Source organism: Nicotiana attenuata, unplaced genomic scaffold (assembly GCF_001879085.1).
Source record: "Nicotiana attenuata strain UT unplaced genomic scaffold, NIATTr2, whole genome shotgun sequence".
In the NCBI taxonomy this organism is placed as follows: Eukaryota; Viridiplantae; Streptophyta; class Magnoliopsida; order Solanales; family Solanaceae; genus Nicotiana; species Nicotiana attenuata.
In genome coordinates, this window is record NW_017671063.1 from 309,773 (window position 1) to 322,671 (window position 12,899).

General features: G+C 33.0%; 3 protein-coding genes across 5 annotated transcripts; 1 reads left to right on the forward strand and 2 right to left on the reverse strand.

The window, feature by feature from the left end:
- Nucleotides 1-3,367: 3,367 nt before the first annotated feature.
- Nucleotides 3,368-5,755, forward strand: LOC109205625. Its single transcript, XM_019368342.1, has 4 exons — nt 3,368-3,496; nt 4,159-4,492; nt 5,088-5,188; nt 5,491-5,755. Exons 1-4 carry the CDS (start codon nt 3,440-3,442, stop codon nt 5,656-5,658), a joined length of 660 nt encoding a protein of 219 aa, XP_019223887.1. The 5' UTR covers nt 3,368-3,439; the 3' UTR covers nt 5,659-5,755.
- A 285-nt stretch (nt 5,756-6,040) lies between these two features.
- LOC109205626 (photosystem II 5 kDa protein, chloroplastic-like) lies at nt 6,041-6,581 on the reverse strand. Its single transcript, XM_019368343.1, has one exon. The coding sequence runs from the start codon at nt 6,495-6,497 to the stop codon at nt 6,162-6,164; it is 336 nt and encodes a 111-aa protein (XP_019223888.1). The 5' UTR covers nt 6,498-6,581; the 3' UTR covers nt 6,041-6,161.
- A 545-nt stretch (nt 6,582-7,126) lies between these two features.
- LOC109205627 (signal recognition particle receptor subunit beta-like) lies at nt 7,127-12,101 on the reverse strand. Of its 3 annotated transcripts, none has more exons than XM_019368344.1 (7): nt 11,996-12,101; nt 10,549-10,729; nt 8,739-8,821; nt 8,559-8,645; nt 8,194-8,342; nt 7,981-8,112; nt 7,127-7,576 (listed from the first exon to the last, which is right to left on the reverse strand). In XM_019368344.1, the coding sequence occupies exons 2-7, from the start codon at nt 10,691-10,693 to the stop codon at nt 7,387-7,389; spliced, it is 786 nt and encodes a 261-aa protein (XP_019223889.1). In that variant the 5' UTR covers nt 10,694-10,729; nt 11,996-12,101; the 3' UTR covers nt 7,127-7,386. The 3 variants fall into 3 exon arrangements, with proteins under 3 accessions (XP_019223889.1, XP_019223890.1, XP_019223891.1); XM_019368345.1 differs by lacking the exon at nt 11,996-12,101 and adding an exon at nt 11,844-11,969; XM_019368346.1 differs by lacking the exon at nt 11,996-12,101 and adding an exon at nt 11,500-11,788.
- Between the last annotated feature and the right edge of the window lie 798 nt (nt 12,102-12,899).

A 12,899-nucleotide genomic window follows, 5' to 3' on the forward strand; every position in this document is an offset into this window, starting at 1 on the left:
TGGTGGGTACTTAAAAACGACGGCGTTTAATGATCTTCTCATAGGACTACTATCTAAGTGGGTGTTTGGACATAAAAATTATAAAATTTCGGAAAAAGGTGAAGAAAAATAATTTAAGTGAAATTGTTATTTGAAAATTAGAGTTATGTTTGGACATGAATATAATTTGGATCTGTTCTTGCATTTTTGTTAGTGATTTGAAGTGAAAATTTAGAAAAATAGGTTTTTAAGTGAAATTTGAAATTTTCATGGACAAACACTGATTTCAAAAAATCGAAAAAGGTAAAGAAATTTCTTATGGCCAAACGGGCCCTAAATTTTCTATTGAATTGATCAGTGTTTAGTTAATTGATTTTTTAGGACATAGTTAGAATAGTAAACTTCTGTGTAATGATCTTTGAATTGGTGATTTTTAAGTAACAGAATTAGACCTTACATCTACCTTGTATAAATAAAGAGACTGTTTTTAATAGAATCTTGGCTCAAGAAAACCAAAATCATAAGAGCCTCGAAGTAATATAAAAGAATGAAAATGAAATAATACGTGTTTTAAAAGGCGGGGGCGTGAGGCGAGGCGTTTTACCTCTGACGAGGCGAGGCGTAAGCCCTGAGACATGGGGCGTAAGTACCACGGATCTTTAAATTTTACTAATTTCAAGAATTTTAAGATAGCATAAAATAAAAAATAATTATAAAAATTACGTTAAAATCACAAAATTATACGAACAACCTATTTAAAAATATTTATAAATTATAATTGAACTATGAATAATACGAAAAGTATGACATATATCATAATATGCAAATTAGCTGCAACGTCGTTACAGCTCAAACATCAAAAGTAATGTATTCGATACGAAATCTTATATGTATCTCTTAAGGAGTAATGAATCTTGAAAGAATTTCGATATTATAATTTGATATTTTCTTAAAAATACTCTTTCTATTTAATATGCTTTGTATTTGAAAGAGAATTTATATAAAAACATAATTCACAATTTAAATATGATTCTCAAGCATCGTTCATTTTTAAGTTTCAACAAGTTCATAAAGTGACACATAATTCACCATACAATACCATGATGTAATTATTTGTAAATAGTTATTAATACTGAGCTATTAAATTAATAAGTATTATATCTCATAAACATGAAAAAAAAATTAGAAAAAATAATTATAAAAAAAATTATGGACTAGTATATAGTAAGACATAACAAAAGTTAATAAATAAATACTTTTTAAATGAAAGATTTATTTAAAATTAACTATCATAGCAATCTTAGTGGATAACGTGCAATAATTTTTACTTTAAATGACATAAAATACTCTTAATTTAATGATTTAAAATTAGAAGAAAAAAAGTAAATTTGAATAGTCAACGATTTATTAAGAAAATTTGAGGATTTACAAGGTTAGTTACATACAATTGCATAAAGTTCTGTTAGGCGAGCCCAGTACGTTGGGCGTTGGGCGTGTCCGGGGCGTAAGCCCCAATAGTTGAGGCGTAAGTCTCACGGAACTAAGCCCCACACATAAGCCCAGGGGCGTTTTACGAGTGCTCCGCCCCGGGGCGAGTCCCAATTCTGCCTTTTAAAACAGAGTCCAAACATGAGACTTGTGTTTGTTACGGAACCTAACCAACACCTTACCACACGAGCTTAGGGGCGGAGCCACAGTGTCCAATGTGGATTCGGCTAAACCTAATAATTTTGATTCTAATTTTGTATTTGTCTGAAAAAATCTATTGAATATATAATTTATTAATATAGAACCCAATAACTTAATAAAATTAAAACTCCGAACCCACAATCTTAAAATGACTCCGCCTTTGCACGAACTAACGATAACCGTACACCACCAGTGTGTCTTGAAATGTAGAAAAACTTATTAAATAATGTGTAGAATGTCTAAAACGTTTCTCCTCTTGTTGTTATTGTTTTTGGAGGTTGATTCCTTATATATATTTTTTTATAATTGTTTGAGATTGTTACTTCGAGTGTTGCAATATTTTTTATATTTTTGTACTAGCAAATTGTAAAATAATATATATCTCTTTAATTACGTTTGTTTTATTAATAGCATGAATCATGATTAATTGAATGTATTTTCTTCTTGCTATTTGGAAAAATATTGTATCGTTTTCTTTCAATATGTTACGCAACCACAAATGCCTGAAATACTTTAATTGAATTTTCTTATTCTATTTTCTAAAAAAAATATTAAAAGCAAAAAGATAATTGATTAACTAATGAAACCTAACAAGTACTTTTGATAGGTGACGGCATGAATCATGATAATTGAATGTTTTTTTTTCTATATCGTTTACTTTTCTTTTGACTTTAATTTTTATTTTGTTTGTTTATATTGAAGATAATGTCAATTAATTACAATGATTAACGAAAAAAATAATTCAAATGTTGCAAAAGTACTATTAGCAAAGTTAAATAGAGTTTCTAATTATTTTTCAACCAAAGTAAAGGAGATTTTTTAAGGTGAAATAAAAAAATAGCCAGATTTACAACTGGTCGTTCAAAAATAGCCCAGTTTCATGAGTAATCGAAATTTAGCCACTTTTTATGTAAAGATAAATCTGAGCGAAAACACTGTTCAAAATCCGAAAAATACGCAAGTATATTATGCTGGAGTTCCCGCATAAGTATACTTGAACTTCAGCATATTATATTGGAGTTCCAAGATAAGTATGCTGGAACTCCAACATAATATGATGGAGCTCCAGCATAAGTACACTAGAACTCCAGCATAATATACTGGAGTTCTAGCAAGTATATCGGTCCAGCATAATATACTGGAGTTTGGAGCACCGGTATTCCAGTCTCCAGTATATTATACTGGAGCGAGCAAAGTATACCGGTACAGCATAATATGTTGGAGTTCATACACAGGTGCACCGAACTCCAGTATATTATGCTGGATCGGTCTCTGCTGCAGCAAAATAGTGGCTATTTTTCATTGACTTGGTAAATGCTGGCTATTTTTGAATGACTAGTCCGAAAACTGACTATACCGTGTTATTTTAACGAGTTTTGAGGAAGTTGGAGTTTTTCAACATTTTTTCAACCAACTAAAGAAAAATTCTATATATATATCTTTTTTTGTTTCGCGCCCAACGCATTAGGCCCGACTAATTTGGATTCGCCCCTTAATTTATTTCTTTTTTACTTTCTCTTTCCTTACGGTTCCCTTTCCTAGTCTCCAATAACTTTAAAGCTTTCTAATTATTAAATTAATTGAAATCCCAAAAGGAATAGAACTTAATTAATTTCTTGCTTCCTACTCCTTGTTGGCATGGGATTTATTATATTAATGTTGGTTATAAAACCTCTTATATATATATTTTGGTTCTTTCCTTCTTGTTTTCATCTACAAATAATCTCTTTCTTCTTCACAAATAAGAACAACTATTTCTTCAATACCAATTATGGCCACGTATACTTTCGAACAAAACGAATACTTGGAAGATGTGATCGAGAGTCAGGTACAAACTTCGTTGCTAATCTGTCGTTAAATCTTGATAATTTGTTGCTAATTTGTAGTTAAGTAGTATCAGCGAGTGATTTTGATGTTTAGCTACACAATTGTCCGTTACTAATTTCCGTTTTTAAATAGTTAAGGTGCTTATAAATTTTTTTGTTAAATTAATTTTATCAAGTATTTACAAATTTTTCGTGAATACCCCTAGCTGCTAATCAAGTTATTATTGTTGTTATTCTAAAATAGCCAGAAGTGAATTCAGGGATTTAATTTTGATACGTTCAATATATATTTATGTCCTCACTATCGAATCTCTTTCTTGTAATTATGAGTTCAGAACATAATATTTGTTATAGTGATTTTCTATATGTAGAAATACTAAAAGTTCAATTGAACTTGTTGGCATAATTATTATTATTATTATTATTATTATTATTTTTGAATTAAAAATATCCAGATTGTAATTTCTTTATTTTTTCTTGCAATCCAATATGATATTTCATGTTTTTTTTTAAATTTTATTTTTATTGTGTGTTTTCATGTAGCTGTATGGTTTTTAACTTTCTATAGTTTTGATATATCGTAAGTTTTTTGTTATTTTTTTTTTCCCTGTTGATAACTAACTTCTTCCTTCTTTTTGCTATTTTTTTTTATGAAAATATGTAGGGTTTCTATGTAATGAACGATTTTGGTTGGAAAACACCATGTGGAATAGTGAAAATTGGCAAAAATTCTGAAGCTTTTGAAAAAGCAAAGAAAGCTACAACTTTTGCAGTCGATAAATACAATGAGAAATCAGAAAAATCAAAGTTGGAATTATTGAGAATTATGAATGTAAATTTTGAACCTACTGCTGGTGCAATTTATTATATTACTTTGGCAGCCATGGATTTATTTTCTAGGAAAATTCTTCATTATCAAGCTAAGGTTTGGGAAAAAATCAACACTGGCTATAAAGTAGAGATTTTTCGACTTGCCCCTTATGCGCCAAAACTCTCAGGTAATTAATACTCTTTATTATAAAAAATAATTTAACTTATATATACTGACCGTATAAAGAATTATTATTAAAGAACAGGAATTTTTTATTTGATCTTTGCAACGAAACCAAATCCCGAGGGATTTCCGATGGAATAATGTCCATCGGAAATTTTCGTTATTTTAGTAGTGAATTTCTTACAAAATCAATGTATTTTAACTTGCTATAGCATGTTATTTACGTTATTTTTTAAATTAATAAATTATGTTATTATAGCGAATAACATGCTATTGTAGGTCAGCTAAACATTATTGATGCATAAAAGTCAAACTTTATTTATTAAAAATAACATTCTACTTTCTTATTCAGTTTATGAGTAGAAATTCTTGTAAAATTGTTTAGGAGAAAAAAAAATTACTTTTCATATTTCTTAAATCTCTTAGTATTTTCCTTTCAAAAGACACTAAAACTTGATAAAATTGACTTGAGAAAGTGGAAGGCTATTATTGTTTAAACGTATGGAATAATTGTTATGTTTTTAAACAATATTCACCTAAAATTTAGTTGGTAATATTATATTTTAATTTTTCTTTCAATATGGGGTTATTTGTTGCAGAATGTGAGGAAGAGAAACATTGCTGTATTAAGGTTAATAATTTGCAGGACTGGATGGATGAGAATTATCTTTATTACAAGTGCTGTTACACATTCAAAAAGGTATAATTACTGTTTATCTTTCTTCATATATAATTTTAAACCGGTAATATAATCAGTATCTTAAAAATCTTTTTTGGGATTGCCGGGGCTCACCCTTAGGCGGGACACTTGCAAAATGCCCGAGACTTAGTTTTGTGAGCTTTATGTCCCAAGCGGTCGACTATGCGCCCTAAACTCGCATAACATTCTACACTCGGGGCTCGCCCGACTGTTTATTCATATCATGTGTTGATTATCTAATTTCATATTTTTATGTTATTTAACATTAAATTTTGATTATTTAATTGATTTGTGATTTTCAGTTTGTTTCTGTGGAGGTGATTAGAGATAAAGAAACTGGCAAATCTATGGGCTATGGTTTTCTTTGGTTCAAAACTCACTCAGAAGCAATGGAATTTTTAGAGAAAAATGAAGGAAAGCAAATGCCAAATTCCAGCCAGAATTACTCATTGGTGTTTGGAAAATTTTGAAGGCCAAAGTGTTTTTTTACATAGTCTATTATCCATTTAAAGATTATGTTATTTTATGTATTACTCATTCACATAGTTTAAATTGATTTTCATGGTATTTAGACGGTCTTTTCTTGAGTAATTTTTAATAAATGTTCTAATTTCTGGCAAATTTTAATGAACAATAAAAACTTTTTACATCCACCATAGCTCTCCATGATTTCGTCACTGATTAATTTCAAACTATTATATAATTTGGGAAACGAACGGACTCATTATTCACTGAGTTTTTAATCGCGCCCTATCTTGCTCTTGGATTTGATTATTAATATATACACATTTGTACAATGTAGTACATATATATTAGAAAAGTAAAAAAAGCAATTTAATAGTAGAAGGGTAATTGAAATACTAAATTTGCACGAGAAAGCTTTAACAATGTCTTATTTAATTTTTTTTCCTTTTTACATTAACAAAAAACATGCATAATAACAAGAATAAAGACAACATACACTTCCCCTCTCTTAATTTGCGTTGTGGCAAATTCTAGCAGTTGGATTTGTAACACAAACTTGGTAGTACTTCTTCTTGGCTTCCGGGGAGCCACGCTTTGGCTCCTCGTCAGCCATGGCGGCCTTTGCCACTGAGCTAGCGGCAACGGCCGCCATGGCGATGAACAACTCTCTCCGACCACTGTTGTTGCTCTCTTTCTTGTTGCTCATTACAACATTTTCTCCCTCACATGGCACCTTTGAGCTTGCCTTCACCATGACAACCCCGCGGCGGTTCGCGGCCGGGACTTTGGTCAAGGCCGCGACGGAGCCGCCGGCCAAGGAGGTTGTCATTGTCATTGAAGCCATTTGATCAACTCAAAAAATTTCCTAGTTTGATTGCTTATTACTTGTTTTCTGTTTTGTGCAAAGGAATGGAATTTGGTGTGTGTTAAAAATATGTATGCATGTAAGGTTCCATGGGAATGTTATCCATTTTGTTATCTAAACAAAGGGTTAAGAGCCAATGATATTTTGCCATCTGGACATTCAATCTTGGAAAGTAAATTTGTGGTTATTGAGCTCCTATTATAGGTACCAATTTTGAGGACGACTTTGTTTCAAATTGTCTTTTCATGACCATTTTATGGTTCCTTTAGCTTTTCCAAAATATTATTTAAACTTTAATATTAACAACCAATGACACTTTCATCCCTCCCAAAAAACAAAAAACAAAATCTTTCCAATTAGTTTGTTGATTTGCCTTAAGAGTGAAAACCATCAGCAAAATAATCTCAATTTTTGCAATCAATTTACTACTCCCTCGAGTAGGGGTAAGGTCTGCGTACACACTATCCCAGACCCTACTAGTGGGATTTTACTGGGTCGTCGTCGTCGTTGTACCATAAAAGAATTCAAAGTCTCCCCTAAGAACTTCCTAAATTATCAAATATTAACTAATCAATCTCCACAGGCAATAGCAATAACAAGCAAAGGGGAATCTGGAATGAGCAAAAAAAATAGACACAAAGATAGTCCAAGCTAGCTAGGCATTTGCCATTAACAAGTTTTTCAAGACATAACAAACTAACAAAGTCTGAATGAATCAAATTACAAAAGAGAAGAAAAAAAACTGTCCAAATTCTATTTTTATCTTGATCATCCCATCTAACTATGTCTTTTTCTTCCTCCTCCATCAATGAGGAAGAAAGGAAAAGGGTACAAGGAAACCACTTTGAGTCGTTGACTGACTATTGAATCAAGGTTTCACATTCTCCCTGATGAACTGCTCCAACTGAGAGATTTCACCAGTCAAACCAGAAGCTTCGGCAACAATTACTTTGTTATAGCACTGAGAAAATCCAAATGGTTCTCCAGGTACTCCAAGCGTAACCTCGTTAGAAATATCTGCCTCAGATACAGCAGTTCTTGATGTACGAAGCTTGTCGCTGAATATCATTGGTAAAACAACCGTGGAACACATTCAGAAAACAGAAAATTCCCAGTTCAACATAAAATTAAAGCAGTTTTAGTTAAGTCCATTGACAGAAGGACAAGTTTGCTATAAAGAAAAAGGAAAAAAGAAGGAAAACAAACGTGACAGTATAAAATGCGGAACTATTGAGTTAGCTTTCCCATGAGGCAGTCCTGGTAGAGGATGCATTTTTTATCAAATATAATCCTATATTTACATCTAACATTAGTCAACTTGACATTAGTTTTTATTTTTTGAAATAACAACTGATATTGTTTCAGAAACTCTAAGAACATGGACTCGAGTAGCTTGCTGATGCAAATAGCAGCTAACGATATCCCTACTATTGACAAAAATGGGAGCGTAGAGTTATCTTACATTTCCTTCTCCAGCTGTTTCCTTATGAACTCCTTTGTATGTGCAGTTATTTTATCGACCTTGTTGCACAGGAGAAGTACTGGAATCTTTTTCTTGACCACAGTTGCTTTCGTCAATATTTCATACAGGTACCTTTTTGGGACGGTGTTAAAATGTTAGAATCAGTTATCAAGCATATAATCTAACATGGAAATGAATAGAAGAAGTAAGTACTCTGCAGCAGCACGGCTGTTTGGTAAAAATTCCACTGAATCCACCACAAACACAATGCCAGCTGCTTGAGGCAAAAACTCGTCTAATTTCAAACGCAGACGAGAATGCCCTGGAACATCAACAATATGAACAGGTCTTGTTTTCCCCTTCTGCAGCCAAATATAAACAGGTCTGAATAGTTGAATTTTGAAGTCTATTTGCAGAAAGCTTGGAACTTCAGCAAATCAATTAAGATAAAAACTAAAGATACAATCGAGGTGGACTACTAACAACTAATAAAATCCGATCCATCTTAGTGGAGGTTGAGAGAATGATAATCTAGCTAAAAGGCACGGAAAAAAAAAAAGAGAGATGGCTGTCACTACCTTGTCCCTCTCGGAATGTAGTATAAAACTGTCTTCATTTGGTTCCATCGATGTCACAGTACCCTGATGGGCTGAGCCATCTCTAAGCTATATAACAGACATCATAAAAAGATAAAGTCACATAACCTTTTTAAAAAAGCTTATATCAGGTTCTGCATTCGTTCATTCAACAGCACTTACCTGGTAGAAGAGGAAAGTTTTGCCACTTCCACTCAGTCCAGTGAGTAAAATTGTATTAGATGTAGTACGTTTAAAAAGGCGAACTGCAAAAAGACACTAAGAATTTCTAAATTTCAGCTTTTGATGAGAAAAAATTCAGCAGCTAACATGGAGCATTTAGGGACAGTAGAGAGACATAAAAGTTTAGGGGAAGGGACCAAGACGGAAGTAGATTTTAAAAAAAAAGACTTAACCTATAAGTTCATTACACAGAGAAGAAAAAATGCTGTGGGAGAAAATAACAGAAAGACCAAGCGAGGCATGTAATTCAAGGACAATTTAAATTCAACGGCACGTGGTTCATTTCTATATCCAATTCTCCATGAATCATTTATTACAATCACGTGACTCAGTTTATTAACTATATATTGTTTCCAGCTGCTGATACCAGGAGACGTGCTACTGTTGCTAAGAGTTAATATCGACATCACAATTTTACGCCTCGTGTTTCCACTAACACAATCCACTACACAGTACACACCCAAGTCAACTCTTAGTGTTCCCACTGACATATTCCACTGCACACCCACACACGGCCGACATCTACTCATTGAACATATGAAACAAATGCTCGTACTGTCAGAGCTTTATGACTTGTCTTTACAGAGGAAAAGAAAGAATAGAGTTCACATATTGATTACAACACCTACATCAACATTAATCAATCTGCATTGCTTTTGTGGCTACATCAATATCCTCTACGAGCATCACTACAACAAATCCTTTCTTCTGTTATCACATTATCACCCAACATGGATCCAGCATATGTAAAGCAATTTCAAAACGCATCAAACGTTTGATAACACTTAAAAAATTATAGATTAAAACAGTAGAGATAATAGTGGCCATTGATGAACTTGTTGGCTCTGTTGTCTTCATTGGTCATACACATCCTCAAGGAAGAATACTAGTAAGTCAAAAAAATTTCATTAAGGTTAGAAAGAAGCAGCACCATGAAGCCAGAAGAAACAACGCACCTAGTGACTTAAGAAGAAGATATGCTGGACAGTAGCACTATGAACTACAGGAGACATAATATAGGGAACTCTGGGGCTTTGAGTCAAGAGCAATTGAACCTGATTAAGATATAAATGATATGTTAAAAATGGACAGCCTTGGTTGCTTTACATTAGCAAGGACGATGGCGATAGATAGGTTGAAATTCCGATAGAGACTAAGATCCCTTTAACCTAATGAGCATCCAAAACAAGAAGATTATCCAGAATAATTAGGAATCTTCTGCCAAGTCTCGGCTCAAAAGCTAATTCAGACTTGGAAGGAAGGCAATAATGTGGTAGAGTCATCTCGCCTCTATTCTTTACCTCCTAAAATACTTATCCTTCTAGATCCTTCTCCAAGTTCAAGGTACTTCCTTTTCACAATATGCAATTTAAGTTGCATTACAGAGATTTCTTAAACAGTAAGATAATTCCAAGTTACAAAAAGAAGACATACCTGATGATTTTACTTCTTGAATTACGTGAATAACTGGATTAGTAAGCCAACATTCGCATTAATAGTTCACAGGATTTGGGAAATCTCCAACACTTTAAGGTACAACCACAAGGTAGTTCTACCCAAGTCTCATTCTGTTTATAGTGGTTACTTTTTTGCCCCAACATGTTGGATTGTCAAAAGACGAAGATACATTTGATCTAAGAGTAAATCACACATGCGATGAGCTCAAAAGGAAAGTACAGATAGCCATTTGACACACCCAAGAAAGACTCTAAAGTGCAAAATGTGTTAAAGGAATATAGTAACAGCTTACTTATTAGAAACAAAATCACGGTAAATAAGACGACACCAATTGCAGCATAAAGTTGAGTAGGGGGTATCTGATGAACATATTCTTCAACTTCATATAACCACTGCTGCATTTGAATCTTCAAATGCTCTATTTTCTCCTTATCCATTACTTTGAACTCCCTTCACTGAGTTTGAATATTTCTCTGAGAAACACCATTTAAAGAAACAGTGTCAGTCTATAGCACATAGAGGCAATATATACACCCACAAAGACACAATAAAAGCATGCAAGTGTTTCATAAGTTTATCAACCAGATATCTCATTCAAGGTGGGGCAGAACCCTTGTAAGAAACCATAGGTGGATCCAAGATTCAAACTTTATGAGGTTGAGATTCTTTTTTGATATTTTTTATTTATGCATTTAATAGTAGGAGCCGCATGAACGCAGGCTCCCGCTGCCATAAATTATGACGTAGGCTCGGCCACTTGGGCCGACCTTAGGCGGGCGCCCTTCCAAAGTGCAATGGAAGTCACCAACCTAGGCCATCGGCCTATTTGATTAACTGGGTTCAAAATCTATTATACAAAGTGAATTTTTTTAATACATATACAGGGTCTGAGCCAAAGCTACTAGGTTTGGATGAACCCAAGGCAATGCACTACATCCGCCCCTAGTAGAAACCAATAACAACAATCCCAGTATAATGCCACAAGTGGGGTCTGGGGAGGTAGTATGTACGTAGACCTTACCCCTACCTGGAAGGTAGAGAGACTATTTCCAATAGACCCTCGACTCAGGGCAAGATGAAAATAAAGCAGTAGCACAAGCATTAACAACAACAAGAAAAACAGAAAACAAAGCAAAGAGGACAACACGTAACACTATAAATTTAACAGTAGTATCGCACTAGACTAACACTAATACTATTGGTATGAAAAAGAAACACTCACGACTACCTACTAGCCTTCTACCTTATTTCTCGACCTCCACATCTTCCTATCAAGGGTCATGCAGAAACCGCCAAAAAGATTTCCTTTAACAATATAGGCTGAGGTAGTATATGTGCAACAGGTGTCCATTGCTTTCGACTCAACCTATATATAGTTGACACACATAGTTGAACAATTTAAATATGTAAATGTACACACACACACACGTTGCTAATGGGTTCAGCAATTATGAGCATTCACTGACTTAAAATTTTGAATTCCTCTCAAACAGATCATAAACTCAATAAGAAAACATCTTTCAACAAATAATTCTGTCTAAAAAGGCCACAATAAGCAAATTGCAGAAAAAAAATTAACAATTGGACCTGCAAAATTCAGATTACACAGAGAAATGCAAATAAGAAATGAACACAGATTTTTGCCGAACTATTCAAAGAGAATTGGAGTTTTGGATTTGATGTCAACAAAGAAAAAAGAAAAATAAGAGAATAAATCTAAGAAAGGGTGAGAGGGAAACCTGTAATTCACTCAATTGACTGCAGCAATGAGGTAGAATTCAAAAGTGAAGACAAAATCTGTGGAAATTCGGGTCAAGATGTAGAATTACAATGGAAATGAGGATTTGGGCCTGTGGTTAATCCACTCAAATGGGCCTTTTAGGATGTAATTTGGTTCATTTTGAAAAGAGATTTTTACATTCCTATACACTATATGAAACTATATTACCCTCCCTACTCAAGGTTTACTATAATTATATTTGAGAAAACTATCCTCTATAACACCTCAAAATTTTAATAGCCCATGTTTTGTCCTACTTAAAAAAAATGCCGAAAGGAATAAGCATGACAACACAGGCGCCTGTAGCTCAGTGGATAGAGTGCATGTTTCCTAAGCTGAAGGTCATAGGTTCGACCCCTACCTTGCGCTATAGAGCAACCCTTTTTGCCTTTTTAAATGTACTTCTGGATCTGATAAGTATTAGCTAACAATTGAATGAAATATGTAATGCAGGTCATATACGAAATGTCTATTTTTGTATAATAACAGTCTATTTTTGTATATTTTTTGTATAGTAACATTCTATTTGTATAGTGACAGTCTATTTTGTATATTTTTTGTATAGTAACAGTCTATTTTGTATAGTGACAGTTTATTTTGTATAGTGACAATTTATTTTGTATATATTTTGTATAGTGAGAGCTAATTGTATATAAATTGTATAGTGGCAGTCTATTTAGTATATTTTTATATAGTGATAGTCTATTTTGTATAATGACAGTCTGTTTAGTATATTTTTTGTATAATGACATTCTATTTTTGTATATATTTTGTATAGTGGCACTCTATTTGTATATAAATTGTATAGTGACAGTCTATTTGTATATAAATTGTATAGTGACATTCTATTTTGTATAATTTTT